This window comes from Cyprinus carpio, chromosome B23, assembly GCF_018340385.1.
Source record: "Cyprinus carpio isolate SPL01 chromosome B23, ASM1834038v1, whole genome shotgun sequence".
Taxonomy (NCBI): Eukaryota; Metazoa; Chordata; class Actinopteri; order Cypriniformes; family Cyprinidae; genus Cyprinus; species Cyprinus carpio.
This window is the reverse complement of record NC_056619.1, coordinates 15,469,909-15,485,618: the sequence shown is the minus strand read 5'-3', so window position 1 is coordinate 15,485,618 and position 15,710 is coordinate 15,469,909. Positions and strand designations below refer to the sequence as shown.

The 15,710-nt window shown below is 36.8% G+C and overlaps 3 protein-coding genes across 3 annotated transcripts in view; all 3 read right to left on the bottom strand.

The window, feature by feature from the left end:
• Window positions 1-1,401, bottom strand: part of LOC109048791 (rho GTPase-activating protein 4-like) — a 13,847-nt gene extending 12,446 nt beyond the window's left edge. The window contains exon 1 of the mRNA XM_042750057.1: window positions 668-1,401. The gene's annotated coding sequence lies outside the window, so the exon portion shown is untranslated. The remainder of the gene's footprint in view (window positions 1-667) is intronic.
• A 559-nt stretch (window positions 1,402-1,960) lies between these two features.
• Window positions 1,961-7,308, bottom strand: LOC109048790 (caspase-9). The gene is made up of 10 exons (XM_042750058.1): window positions 6,960-7,308; window positions 6,322-6,520; window positions 6,135-6,239; window positions 5,953-6,005; window positions 4,963-5,139; window positions 4,761-4,850; window positions 4,387-4,534; window positions 3,348-3,536; window positions 3,119-3,228; window positions 1,961-2,141 (listed from the first exon to the last, which is right to left on the bottom strand). Exons 1-10 carry the CDS (start codon window positions 7,089-7,091, stop codon window positions 2,034-2,036), a joined length of 1,311 nt encoding a protein of 436 aa, XP_042605992.1. The 5' UTR covers window positions 7,092-7,308; the 3' UTR covers window positions 1,961-2,033.
• A 1,893-nt stretch (window positions 7,309-9,201) lies between these two features.
• On the bottom strand, window positions 9,202-15,639 carry LOC109048609 (polynucleotide 5'-hydroxyl-kinase NOL9-like). Its single transcript, XM_042750187.1, has 13 exons — window positions 15,099-15,639; window positions 14,235-14,763; window positions 13,770-13,992; window positions 12,656-12,786; window positions 12,278-12,422; window positions 12,071-12,167; window positions 11,837-11,934; window positions 11,483-11,644; window positions 11,056-11,308; window positions 10,796-10,910; window positions 10,221-10,395; window positions 9,928-10,061; window positions 9,202-9,688 (listed from the first exon to the last, which is right to left on the bottom strand). Exons 2-13 carry the CDS (start codon window positions 14,709-14,711, stop codon window positions 9,566-9,568), a joined length of 2,133 nt encoding a protein of 710 aa, XP_042606121.1. The 5' UTR covers window positions 14,712-14,763; window positions 15,099-15,639; the 3' UTR covers window positions 9,202-9,565.
• Between the last annotated feature and the right edge of the window lie 71 nt (window positions 15,640-15,710).

Genomic DNA, 15,710 nt, shown 5'->3' with positions numbered 1-15,710 from the left:
ACACACACACACACACACACACACACACACACACACACACACACAGAGACACACCAGGAGTGTCATCGTTCAGCATGTCACAGCAGTCATTCTACAGTGACCTTTAGTACAGTGGATGTACAGTGCACTGTTCTATTGTAGTGAACATATTGCAAATCTAGGGAGACAAAAAGGGGAAGGTAGCAGACTTCCTGTGTTAAGAGCAAATCAGACGGCAGAAGCACACTTCACCATGAGTCATGACAACAGGCCACCCCCTCAGACTCTCTCCTTCTATCATTCTTCACAGAAACTTCCCCATTTACATCTCATGAAAGTAACTAAACGTTCACCGAAATACTTGATTTCAGATCTCCAAATGTTAGCAGACATATTCAGGAATTGTTTCCCAACAACAAGCAAATTTTAAGATTTATCTCCATCTACTCCTGCTGGCTTTGGATAAAACTCTGTTTTTCAGAATATTATTTCCTGAGGAAGTTACTTTAGCAATATGTGTGAAAATATGTTTAATATGCATTATGAATTATATTTTGGTATTAGCCAAAAGTAATGTATGAAAACTGATCAAATAACACATGCAAACCGACAACTACAAAATAAATCACACTATAAAACAACAAAATCGTGCTATTTTTGTTTTTGTAAGTAAACCCACAACACGTACCTTAGTAATTCCTGCAGATGTTCACACTGGCATTCTCAGTATATCCTCTTAAACAGCGTTTTTCTATCGCACACAAGCACTGTGAGATACAGGGAAAGACAAAATCGTTCTCCTCCTTCCTCACTCGGTCACTGTGTGCTGACAGCAAGTGTACTGAATGCTGAGTAAAACATCAATTCACTGGCCCCTCCTCCCTCACCGTGCTTTCTCACTTTCACAAACACTATCTTTTCAATTTGGATTCAAGCAGCCATTTATCTAACATGCTTTATTATGGGGTTATATGCCTTAGTAAAGACTATTTATGTCTGTCTGTTTATACATCTAAAAGGACTGATGTCATTCTGAAAGTAAGTGGCAAGTGGCAAGTTTCCATTGAAGATCTTTCCACACAGGTCGACAATAATAAGGTCGAAACAAACATGGGTAGTGGAAAACGCTTTGATCCTGAAGCATCAAAATTGGTAGCTGCTTTGACCCCAAGCTAAGCATTATGACCTTTCAGTTTTCTTTTAACGGAAGGAGAAGTGGCTTGTATGGATCAGATTGCATCACAGGTCATTTTTGTTCATTTGTGCAGCTGTAATGTTCCTATTTATTTAATCCATTCAGAGTTTTGACGCACAAAAGAAGGAAATAAAAACAGATATGTTCTGTTCTGTTTTTGCAACAGAGGACACCTACTTAGTACCAAATAAGTCAAGTTAACAGTTAACAGTTGAAATTTGCACTTTATTATTAAACATGTTAAGTGAGACCTAGCTTCGCTTTCACATTCTCACACTTTTCTTTTGCTCTTATATGTGTTTTATTGGTGTCAGCATGTGAGGACCTATTCATTTCCTTCCTCCCCTGAGTGTCTTATCTGTTTCCCATGATAAATATAAATCGAAGTCTGTTTGTGACTGTATTAGTCTCATTAATGGAACTATACGGTTTATTTTAGATTTTTATTTATCTGAAATGTATATTTTATTCAGTAGAAAAGATGCACATTATGCAACTGGATATTTCTTAAGAATGTAGTGTGGCAGTTAACCACCATCAAATACCACATCTGCATTAAAAGTCTATTGTTCTCCTACTGCTGTGCACTACAGAATGTAAAGAAAAATACATCTGCAATTTTAGAGTTAACAAGTTACAAGTTTTCAGTGGATTATATTTGTGAAATGTACCTTCTGCTTGCAAATGTAGAATTCTAAAAATAGAATCATGTTAAAACCAAAAATTCCAGTCAAATGTTCTGCTCATGTGGTTCAGTTTATGATTGAAAAAAAAATGACATATGTGTTGAAATATGAAATATGTTTTTTATCACATTATATCAAGTGCATGGTAGTGTTCCCACTGCAGCAAAAAGTGGTCATGACAGTGAAGCCTGAAAGTAGAGATGTTTTCGGAGGAAGTTGAAAGATCCGGGCATTTGTTTATACAGGCCTTTGGCAGATATCTGGGAGACTGCATTATTTACCTAAAGAAAACAGATATTATATATATATATATATATATATATATATATATATATAACTATGTATAAATATAATTATTAAATATATACACATATACACACACACTATGTATAAATATAATTATTTGTACTTGAAAATCAAACCAAAACATTTTGGTATATTACGTTTTGGCACAAATGATATTAATAGTGTCTATTTTTGCTTAACTCTCTAACTAATCTATGTAATTAATCTAACGTAAAGTAGGTTTAGCTTTATTTTTTTGGACATAGGAGACAAACTTAAGTCTGCATTTACACTGCAGGGCTTTATACACAGATCCGATCTTTTAACCGTATCCAGCTATTTCTCCCACCTGTTTACATTCGCTTAAGTCATGACTCACTACTTACTGTACATTTACCCTGTATTAATCCCCACCTAAACATGAATGATGACCAAGGGTGATCTCATTCAGCAAAATGGTTGACCCCCAGGTCTTGAACAGCTATAAAAATGATTTATATAATTTACATTAGGTGGTTCTTTAACTTTAATGCACACCATCTGTGATTATCCCACTTATACCATGACCACTTGCCAGCCAGTAGTTAAAGATGTCATTAATGTTTGCAGCACAAAATTTCAATGAATATAAAATAACAGTAGTTTTCATAAGTTCTTTCATCTACAGATCATTAGATCTAAGTTTAATTTTCAAATAAAAAGAAAGTTGAGTTTCTGCACAAGAATATACAGGCAACATCTGCTTCATAATGTGACATGTTATCAAATGTGTCTCCATCGCCTTGTGATGGCTTTGAATTCCAGTAGGAATCAGATTTTTACTGTATTTTGGATCAAATATATGCAGGCTTGGTAAGCAGAGGAGATTTTGATTGCATAATTTGGTTTGGTGTGGTTTATTTTTTGCATTTTTAAGGACATATTTATTGTATCTAGCATTTGTTTTAAGAAGCTTTATGGGACAAAGACTTACCATCATTAGCATGGTCACCAGATCATCCGTGGCAGCATTCTCCTCAAGCACACGATCAAGATTCTCCACATACCAGGATCCGGCCTGTGTGTCCCTCCAGGAGACGTATCCTGCAAATGCATTAGCATGTGTCCTTTACTTGTGTTTGCCAATCAAAAGGGAAACATTAATCAAGCAAAAAAACTATTTAAGGCACAACATGTTATTCTGTAATGACCAAAACACAGACCTGGAAAGGTTGAGTAGGACACCAGGATGTCGCTGGGTGTGGGCAAAGTGGCCCGAGCATCAAGTTCATCAGATGTGCTGAGAGAGTCACTACTGGAGGATATGGGAATAGCGTCCATCTGGTCATCTATCCCACCCAAAGATGGCTCCACCTCATCAGGAGAAACCTCAAAACCTGTGTCCTTCTCACCTAAATGAGAGAAGAAAAAAGTTAGCATAATCTGAAAAACTACAGCACACTAGGAAATGTTAGATTTAAAAACCTCTGATTATTTTTACATATGGTCACATTAGCAACATTTTGGAAAAGGTCCATTGTCTATCATAAATAATGCAGCGATGTATGAAGCACAGCTCACACTGAAGTGTCCTACAAACCAAGCAGCTTTCTGTTGGTCAGTACTGTGAATTTAACTTGAACCAGTTGTGAAATTCTTCATGGTGAGCTGTAATACTAATAAAAAATTATGATCCTTAGCTTAAGCCAGACAGTGATTCATCTTTTATGAATCATTAAAATATTGTTGTCCGGTATGCTGTGAGCATGAAGACTGTAGTGTACACTGTGAGTTCTTAAAAGCTTAGCTTAAAGGCCCAAGTATACTTTAAGCAAAAATGAAGAATGAACTGGTGGGATATCATTTCTAAATAAGGCCAAAATGAAGTTCGCTCATGCAAATATGATCAAACAGCTGTTTTCTTACCACTATTATTTTAGTTTTTTTTGTTACAGAGAGGAAAGCATGCATTTCTATATTCATCAAAACATCATTTCAGCAGTGTGGACGGCATTCAAACTTGTTTTAACCTCTAAATGAAGAACAAAAAAAGAACTTCTCTGTGAGTATATCAATGCCCTAAATGTGTGATATGAATAAATACTAGTGCTCATAAATGTCCTGTTGGGATAGTATTCTCAAATGAAACACATAGATGTTTGGACCCAGAAACAATATTCCATAACAATCAAACTGAAATGACTGGAGTTTGAACATGAAAATTCGCAGAACCGCAGTAAATGTGATTTCTGAGATGCCCACCTCCTCCACAGGCCTGGATGAAGAACAGTTTGGGCTTGCCCTGCAGAGAAGGACAGTTCTGGCCGTTGAGGTAGTTTGTGATTAACTGAACTGGGACAGCTGGTCCGTCAACACCATGAACTGCTCCGGGAAAACGATTGTGGTTTGCCTAAACATTAGAGAAATGTCGAGCACCAAAGCAGAATGAGAAAATTGCACTAATTTTTTTTTTTTTATTGGATAGCTTGATGGTGTTCTACAAAAAATGAGGAAGCAAATAAAATTTCTTTGCAGGTTGTACTTCTTTGTTGAAAACTAATAGTCTGCATAAATGTGAAACACAAATATAACATATATCCTCTTTTGTTTTTGAAGAAAAATATGACTGGTTTTACCTCAGTACCATGTGAAAGGATGATCACCACGCAGCAGTCATACGCAGAATGATCCCTCTTTGCTAAAGATGCCATCTCATGTCTTATGCGCTACAGAGGGGAGAAACATGTTATTATTCACTTTTAAAATGTATTTAAGACAGACAGACTTTCATCCTAATGCTTTGTTTACAGTGAGAAGAAGGGGAAGCACTGTGCTTACTTTGTGCTTCAAGTTCCTTTTTGCAATAACCTCAAAGTTGAGAGCTTTAAATCGTTTCTCCATCTTGTCGCAGTCAATGTCGGACCCCTTCCGATCTTTTAGATCACAGTCTGGGTCAAAATCCACATTGTTTATAATCAGGCAGATCCCACAAGGACTGGCATCCATCTTATAGCACTGCACAAAAAATATTAAGTGGGTGGTTAGGTAACAATGGTGCAATTAAGATTGTTGTTGTTGTTTTACAAAGAAGTCTCTTATGCTCACCAAAGTGGTATTTATTTGATCAAACAAATACAGCAAAATACACTAAAAACAACTTTTATTATAATTTAAAATAAATTCTGTTTTGTCATGAAACTTTAGATGCCGCAGGCTGATAAGTCCTATCTCAGTCTGATATAATCACATCATTATTCACATGGCGCAGCAAATTGGGTTTTGTTGCATCAGCAGCCAGTGAGCTCGCTGCTCAACATTCAAATACTCGACCAGTGTTTGCTGTAGCGGTTTGCTGCACGTTTCAGTAACCCTCCACCTTCCCCAGCTCCACCTGTCTAGATCTGCTACAGGTAATTTCATGCATGTTATATGTGCAGCAACAGGAAGTCTGCATGCTCACAGCAGCATGTCTGTGGATGTACTGACAGTTGCAAGTATCAGTACTTGCTCTGCCTCATCAGCAGCAGTGTAGCAGATCTATTCCGCCAAGACCAAATACATTAACATTGCTATAAATATTACCATGCTAATCTTTCAGAGAGTTGTCAGGACAGAACTGTTATCTACTTTACTATCTTTTGAAATGTAATTACTTCCTGTGATGGCAAAGCTGAATTTTTAGAAGCCATATCTAATCTCACTGACCCCAAACACAATAACAGTATAAAAAAATTAAAAAAAACAACCATTAAAAAATACAAAATTGCATCCCGACAATAAACCCGTTTACCTAAACACTGTCTACTTGCTGAGAATGACCGCGTTTACCTGTATACTGTCTCTTCTCGGTCTGTTTGGTCTCACCACTGGAGCTCCAGGAACTGTGTAAATGCATGAATCCAAAGGTTATTCATGCTTTCTAACCAAATTGCCATTTACTTTTTAATTGGTAGTATTTAAAAGATGAGAAATAACATACTTTACTGAGAATTAAAACAGGACTGACTCACATGGGGTAGGAGTATTGGGCACAGGGAGTGGTTTTGGTCTCACCGGTTCTAACAGTGGTGGAGTAAAATCAGGTCTGTCTGGTTTTTCTATATATACTGGAGTTTCTGCATTGAATAATAAGATCAAATAAGATATCTCTATGCATCTTTTAATATACTTTAGGGAAAATCATAGCAACACACTTACGGACTGGCAGAGGGATCAGTGAAGGCTGTATGGGGACAGAAGGAGGCAGACGAACACCATCTCCACACTGAAGGAGCTCTGCGAGGGCATGTTGGCCTGTTTCACGCAGACACTCCAGGAAGGCTGGAAAAGCCTGACTCCCTCTTGTCTCTAAGTCTGTCACCAGTTGCCTGGCTTGGTCGCGTCTTTTTATCTTGCTCTGTTAGGAGAACAACAATGTTTCACATTTGCAGCTTTCCAACAAGGGAACCACTCACACAGGAAAGGCCATATCGTCTTACCTTCATAATTGTAAACTAAACAATGCACATTACTAACAATTGAAGTGTGAATATCCTGTATGAAGCATGACAGTTAAGTAGATTGTTAGAAACTGAGAGTCTTGAGTTTCCTTTCACTTTCAGTGCATCATGTTACCATACAATTAAAATAAACGAATGGTGACTGTGACAGGTTTTATGTTTAGAATTCTTAATTTGTGTTCCACAAAATGAAAGAAAGTCATGCTGGTTTGATAAGGGTGAGTAGTAAATAACAAATTGTACTGATCCTTTGTGAACTTTCACAATGACCACATATGAACTCTCATAATCCCGTTCCCAGTTTCCCATCTATGTAAACAAAGACATGAGTATTACCCTGATTTCATCGATCATGTCCTGGGTGAAGACCCCCTTTGACAAAAGTCCATCGCAGATTTCTTTAGGATTTAATGCCGTGACTAGATTAGACCTGTTCCTCTGAAGTATCTGTCTGTGTCTGGGGTCCATTTTAGCAATAATTCGGTATTAAACGTGTTATAGACTATGAGACGTTTTCAATATGACAAAATATTTGTTAATTAATTTGTGTAAGTAATATACAGTAAACGCGCAAAAAACAACAAAGCTTGAACTGAGCTGAACTGACTTTTAATCAACACAAACCGGAGCCCTGCTCGCTCGGCGCTTCTTCTCTTCCTGTTTACGTTTTTCTGCCGATGACGTCACGCTCTCTGGGCTTGGCTGGTGTTTACCAAAGAACACAGTTGAACATGTTACTCATGTGATTTCTGTCAAAATGAAATACAAAATTTCATACGTAGATAAATAAACGCAGTTTTTAACTGTATAGAAGTGAAGTATAAAAAAACAGCTAATATTAGTGATAAAGTTCCCTATAAATAAAACGAAATAAATAGGAGTTATGTTATTGTTAAATATTATTAAACATTGTAATAATGGTAAAATAATATAAAACAGTAACCTTCTTTATTATTATCGTATCACATTTTCTTATATTGTTTGCATATGATTTAGCATCATTTATCAAATGTAACTAATATGTTACAGTTACTGAGAGAAAAATGTGTAATTAAATTACTGTTACTTATGAAAATGTTAACTATTACAAAGGGGGTTACATCTTAATTACACACACACACACACACACACACACACACACACACACACACACACACACACACACACACACACGTTTGTTTGTGTGAATTGTGGCTATTACTTTTATACACCACAAACTAAATTTTCTGTCCTCTGACCCTAAACCTTACAGACACCTGTTTGCATTTTTACACTTCCAGATAAACATAATAGAGAGAGAGAGAGAGAGTACTATTTATATATTTTTTTCTCCCTCGTGGGGACAACATTTCAGGTACACACACACACACACACACACACCACACTGTACACACACACACACACACACACACACACACACACACACAGAGAGAGAGAGAGAGAGAGAGAGATATTAAGTTAATTAAGTTCTTTCCCAAACTGCATTGACTTCTATAAATATGAGACACCATGCTTTAGGAGTTTAGGACAGAATAGTACTCATGCTTATTCAATAACCATTTTATTTCCTATGTGTGTTTATGCTTAATTTTTTTTAAGATTAACTGTTTTCCCCCCCCCTAAGGCTTTGTTAGATGCCAGTGTTTCCTGTCATAATATGTAAAGGATTTGATCTCAAAAACAGTATCAGAGCTATTAAGCTTTATCTTGTTATGATTTTAAATCTGTATTTTACCTCAGAATGATCTCAAAGTAAAAAGAGGTTCTAGAGTCTGATTTTGTGGTGGCTGTGCTTTAAAATTATATGATTATAATCTGAATTTAAGTGATAACAAATTGTGAAAGTCTGACAGGAATTAGTGTTGAGCATTACAGTAACTTTAACCCTGCCTGCTTTAAATAAATATATATCATCAGTAACTTATAAACATATAAGACATAAACATATTACATTAAAAATAAAAATATATATATATATATATATATATATATATATATATATAAATAGGATCATCTTGTAATCTGTAATCAGTAACTTATAAACATATAAGACATAAACATATTACATTTTAAATAGGATCATCTTGTAATCTGTAACCTATTACATTTCCAAAGTAACCTTTCCAACACTGATTATCATGCCAGTATACCTACTTTGAAAATGAAAATTGGAAGACTGTAACGCCACCTGCTGCTAAATACAGTGAATGTTGTAATATGTTGCAAAACAGCAAGAGAAGGCAGATACTGTGAAGTCAAAAGCCAGTGTTTTTTGTGTAATTGGTATGTTCATATATAATGCACAGATCCAGTGCAGTGAATAAATGCACATAAAGACACCTAACTGAGGCACCTTTTGCATTGGTTGTCAACTATGTGATCTCAACAAACAACAAAATGGAAATTAAAATAAGTAAAAAAAAACATTCAATAACCTAATGTAATTTAAATGCTAAAAAAACAAGCAGTTTTGTTATCATTACACTACTATAGTGTATTCCACAGTACTAAATTGTGTATTAATCTATTCACTTCGCAAAATGTATATATAAAAAAGATGGTCAAAGAAAGAGACTAATTTCTTGACAAAAATGAAACCCACTTTAATATTTTAAGGTCTGCATTATCTTGGTTTGGGAATGTGACTTGGTAAAAGAAAACAAAGTCTCTTAATGACATGTTGACAAACTGTAACAGTACAGCGAATCAAAACATGAGGACAAGTTTCCCATATGGATCTTAAACATGGAGCCATTCAACAAGAGATAAAGAAACAGCATATGCACCCATACACTCCATCTCCCCACAGTATACAGATCAAAAGCCAAAATACTTGAGTGGATTTGTACATTCAATGGCAAATTTACCCGAATATTTAGGGTTTATAACAAATACAAGGATACAAATGTTGTTCACAGAAAGCAGAGTCCATACAGAAGAGCTTAGTTATTTGACTTTATAAAACCAGGCCTTGTCAATCCCTTGTAGATGTGAAGCTTTCCTGCCCCTTGGACTTCAAAACTGTAGTCTGTGGTAATGTAAGGTAAATCTCCTTCAACTCCATGCTGGAACAAGACAAAAAAACAAAGACCCATCAAGTTTTGATAACCCTTCAACACTTAACCATTTAGCCATCACACAAATGGTTATACATCATCTGGACCTTTATATTCAGTGAGTAAATTGTACAATGCACCCCATTGTTTTGTATAACAAGAACCCTTTGGTCATTTCATGTATGTCCATGATCTACACTACTAACCCCACACTTCTGAACGGTAGTATATAGTGCTGAATCACGTACCTGCTTGGTAAGCAATATTTTAGGCAGAGTGATCTCTCCCAGCAGGAGACAGTTCACATGCCTCAGCACAGAGGGGGACACTGGTGTAACCAGAAAGTACAAACCACGTGCCATGTCTACCCCTCTCAGAACACCTAAAAAACATAACAGCAGGGCAAATTACATTTTAAGGAAGATTGTATAATCTTGCATTGATGTATTATGAATATTTGTAATGCAACAACAGGTGCTATGCAAAAATTGACAGATCAATTCGATCTCAGATTAACATTTTAAAGGCCCTGAGTACACACCTAGGCCCACACATTGACAAATTGGAGTTTGGGAGAGTACAACAGGACCTCCTCTACCCATAACCTTTTCACTGAGACAGCATAAACCCACTATACTGGCATTGGCCGCATAGAGGATGTTGTTGGGTGCAACCTCACAGTGTGTTACACCTACAGCCACTGCTGAGTGTGGGACCTGCGATAAAAGAGCATAAAAAGACATTCATGTAAAAGAATCATACATTGCTAAAGTATAAAATAAAACACAAATTAAACAAAATAAAATATAAAATAAAACAACACGAAAAAATAGAATGAAATAAAATAAGATTAAAATTCAAAAGAAAAAAGAAACAAAAAAATAAATAAATTATGAAAAACTTAAATTACAGTCATACACGATCATAAAAAAAAGAAATGAAACATTAAATAAAACAACATAACACAAAAATTTTTTTTTAATAAAAAATAATGAAAAAATAAATTATCTGTCATACATGAAAATAAAACTTAAATAATAAAACATAAAATTAAATAAAACAAAATGTGCAAAAAATATTAGAATTAAAATATAAATTTATTTTTAAAATAAAAACCTGGTAGGGTATGAGGCAGTGGAGCGGACGGATGGGGCCAGGTTCTGGGGACTGCAGCTGACTGAAGTAGCTGAGCAGAGCCAGGTCTCGCAGCTCATTACTGCGCTGATGTTGCCTATGAGGAATGCAGGATGGGAATTTGTAAAGTAGTAATATCCAAATATGTACGACCAATCTGAACTAGCTACATGTTCACCAAAACAACTGTCAACTGATCAAAGGTACAGTTAAAATCCAAAGGGTACAGCTGGCCAGCTTACATTACTCCAGATGTCCCAGCACCTTCAAATTCTGATTGGACACTAAAAAATACATGAGATCGAATGGAGGGGTGGCTGGCTGGCTCCTCTGTCAAGGTGGGTGGCGTCGGAGGGTGTGTCTGCCAGCCACGGGCAGTTCTGAGTAAGTCTGGGGTAAGAAGTTGACACTGCGGTGCATTTCCAAAACTCAGCTGTACCACATGCGTAACAGAAAACAGGCGAATGAGGTCGATCAGTATCTGAAAGCCATGGCCTGTGAAAGAGAGAAATACGAGATAAATCAGTACCAGAAACTCAAACGAAAACTATTATTATATCTATTAAAAACAAAATAATAAATATTCTTAACAGGGCTACCAATTTTAGAAAACACAAAATACTTCTGACCCAGCTGAATCAATTCACATGCAATATTTTTATTGCTGACCTCTGATCCAGCCCATAGTATTGATGATGACAGGACTTTCTCCACTGACATGGCGCCAGAGGGATTTGAGAGACTCCAGATACCGATCGATGTCAGCCTGACAATCTGCCTGACCATAATACACCATGTGCTCTGGGTCACGCAGGTGTGTGAAAGGAGGCCCTAAGAAAGAACAACACACTTACAAACATGTCCATTTTTGGGGGTATATAACAAAGAACATATGCTAAATGTAAGACACTTTAAGATTTTTGTAATCCAAAGCTTTTGAATTGACAGAATCTTTTTAAATGATACCGGTGAATAAAAATGTACTTCCTCTGGCTATATGGAGATGGAGAGTGTGACACATACCCAGCAGTGGTTCTGTAACTGTGTTCAAGGATAGACATCCGGGAGGGGTGAACTCAGTCTGGCCTAGATCGCACTCCAAATACTCTACGCTTGCAGTGCTACACACACAAAACAAGGAAGAGAGGACACATACCAGTTTAAAATTACATGTAAAAAATCCTTAAATAACTTTACAAAAACACAAGATTACTCTCAGATTATCCTCTTATTACTAAACTGATAAAATGAACTCACTGATTGAGCAGGCTGTTCATAAGGTGTCGATTGAAGGTGGATTTGCCAGAGGACTTCCCCCCACACACAAGAATTATGGGACAGCGGACAAATTCCCCTGTGGGCAATTATTATTATTATTTTTTTAATTACACAATTATATATATTATTCAATCATTTATAGAGTTTATATCAACTTTTTATTATAGAATTAGTCCAATTAGTTACCTGCCCAGGCACTGAGCAAACTGCTTATAGCTTCTCTGTAGCTACGTGACACCACAAGACCCTGTGCACAAGGTCCACGCAGAGCTGTAACACCCACAGCTGACAGAACAGGGTTATAGACGGCAGCCTGAGACTTCAGCTCCTTCTGCAAGATGCATAACCACAGACACAAATATATCTATGCTGCTACGCCAGGACGCTCAAACAAAAAAAGTCACAAGCACCACAGAGTCACAGTGTTTACATTCTTCCTACAAATGGTTTACTTAAAGTTTGCATCAGCATATTAAACTGGGGATGTATTTTAACATCACAAACAATATACATATCAGGTATTTCAAACATTAATGGACAAAATCTGAAAAGTCACCAACTTACGGAGTTGAGGCCAAAGATCTCTGAGAGCTCTGAGAAGCTGGTGAGGAAGCGGGTGAGCGGCGTGTCCAGAGGCTCCAGAAGCACCACGCAGGAGTCAGAGTCCACCTCACTCATGAGCTTTTTACTTGGCTCTAGACATAAAAACACAAATTGGAACAAAACATTAGAAAGCAAGTGCAAAAAATAACTTTGGGGCAAGTAGAAATTAATTTAAGGCAAGACACTAAGACAAAAACTTTCATGCACTGGTCAATTTTGAGATTCTTCATCAGAACAGATTTGGAGAAACTTAGCATAACATCACAGCTCACCAATGGATCCGCTGCAGTGAATGGGTGCCGTCAGAATGAGAGTTCAAACAGCTGATAAAAACACAAACCACTAGTTTTAAAAAAACATCTAAATGATGGGCTTATTGCAAATGCAGTTTTTCACTTTACAACTTCACAAGATGTTAACTGATGGACTGGAGTCATTTAGATTACTTGTGGATTATTGTGTTGTTTTCATCAGGTGTTTAAACTGTCATTCTGACGGCACCCATACACTGCAGAGGATCCATTGGTGAGCAAGTGATGTTATGCTAAATTTCTCCAAATCTGTCCTGATAAAGAAACAAACTCATCTACATCTTGGACTGCCAGAAAGTGAGTACATTTTCAGCGAATTTTCATTTTGGGTGAACTATTCCTTTAAAAGCCATTTTCCCAAAATAAGTTTTCTCTCATGTAATGAGCCAGACACTTCAGTAGAAATTACATACACTGAACTTTCAAGTTTAATTTCTACGTATAGATTTTACAGAGGGGTTTATTCATATATAATTTGCCTGATTTTATAAAACTTTTATTCCTCAAAACACACTGTTTTTTTCTGACTGTTGACAGTATTACAAAAAAATAAAATAAAATAAAAAATGCTGGCTTTAATCAATGTTCAGATTTCTGTTCTGGAAATGTACAATGATATGAGGGTAAAAAAAAACAAATAAAAACAATAAAAATCAAACAAGTATCAACAACAAACCCTATTCACCTGCAATGATATGAGGGTAAAAAAAAAGACATAAAAATAATATAAATGTAATAAGGAGGCAGGACACTCCTGATGCTACCTGAAGAGAAATATTTGCGAACAATGGCTTTTGCTTCCAGCAGACCCTCTTTCTTGTTCTTGCTGGAGGGGGGGTTGTTTCCTAAGGCCGTGATGGTGAGAGGGCAGTGGGACGGTGGTGAGAACAGGGGGTAAGGCTGTTGGCCCTCCTCGATGGTGAAGCCCAGCACCTCTACGTGACCATAGAGGCAAGTGAGCAGGCACTTCCCGCGGAAACACAAGACCTGCACAAACATCAGACACAAAACTCGTGATGGGAGATCAATATGATTAACTGATTAACATTTGACTTTTTTTTAAAGTTTGTAATGCTATATATCACTATATATATATATATATATATATATATATATATATATATATATATATATATATATATATATATATATATATATATATACACACACACACACACACACACACACACATTGTGTTTAAAAGCATATAGCTGAGATTATCAGTCTACCTGGCCTTGTTTCATAACTAAAACAGCACGGTTGTGGATACGATCAAAGTGGGCATGGAACTGAAGACCATCCTCTTCCATCTGGTCTGTTTTAGGTGAGGTTGAACTCTCCATGCCATTCTTAAGAACACTATTGGCATATTCACTCCATTCTTGAGAGTCCACTGAACTGCTGCTGTCGTCCAGTTCTGTGCCACCATTGGTATGGACATGAGCAAAAGTCCCAGACGTGGCCTTTTCCTTTCTCTTCTCCTCAGCACAACTGTTTTCAGGGATAGGCTTCGTATACGACTTCTTCAACCGTTTTAATTCAGGTTTCTCCTTTTTGGTTATCTGTTGCTCCAACTTTGCAGTCCCAGGACCTGTATTAAGGAGCGATGAGTCCAGTCTGTGTATCTTTTTGCGCCATTTATTCTTGCCATGGCGTTTCGTGGAGTTCTGCGACCGAGAAGGAACCTTGTGGACTTTCATTGTCATCCAATGAACTCCAACAAGACCAAAAACGACATAAATCCAGGGCAAGAGACACCTGTGAGTGACGACATAGAGTCATGACAACATAAGCACAGCTGGAGACACTAAAAGGATCTTAAAAGTGGACGGACAGATAGAAAGATATATATAATAACGAAAAGCTTACACAGAATATCATTAGGTTGTTGGCTTTGTCAAGTTAACATAATAGCTTAATACCTAACGTTACCTTTTATTAATAGTTACTACCTGTTGGCTTACCTTCTTCAGTTTGTAAAATATGATGCAATATTATCGTACCACACACACACACACACACACTATTACTAATCTCTAGTAAGAGTATAATTTATTGTGATTTGATACTTTCACAGCTGTTAGTTCATGTACCTGTTTAAAGTGAGAAGCCGCTGTAACCGGTAACAGAACAGATTTGAATCAAATCAGAAACGCAGAACACGTATAAATAGAGTTTCTGTGAATATGCCGTTGTTTGTATGTAACTGGCAGTGTTTTCACGTGCGCATCAGATCACGCTGCACGCTGCTGCTGTGGTTCCGCTCCACTAATCGAGACGAAGCTGCTCATTTCCCCCTTTTGATCTGCTTTAAGACCGCGCTGTCACTGTTTGATGAATTCGTTTGAAAGGATAAATATAGCAGAGACAAATATGAGGCGTGAAACATATTAAATTTAGCACTCTCTGGTTAACAGAAGCAATTTTGTGCAGCGCTCACAGTTAGCGTCTGTGCCGTGTGATGGACAATAACAAATGTCACAGAGTTCGAAAGAGTTTTGACTCTATACTACCATCCTGAATAAATACTTCGCTATAAAATAATTTACCGCAGCTTTACAAAATGTTATAAATTTGAAGAATTGGTGTGCAGTTTTGTTGTACGAACTAAACTATTCAATCAGTACATATTTGAAGAAATTCATTCCCAGCGAAATGGGTTGACTGGCCAGCCATCTGAGACTATGCGTCCAACAATATTTCAA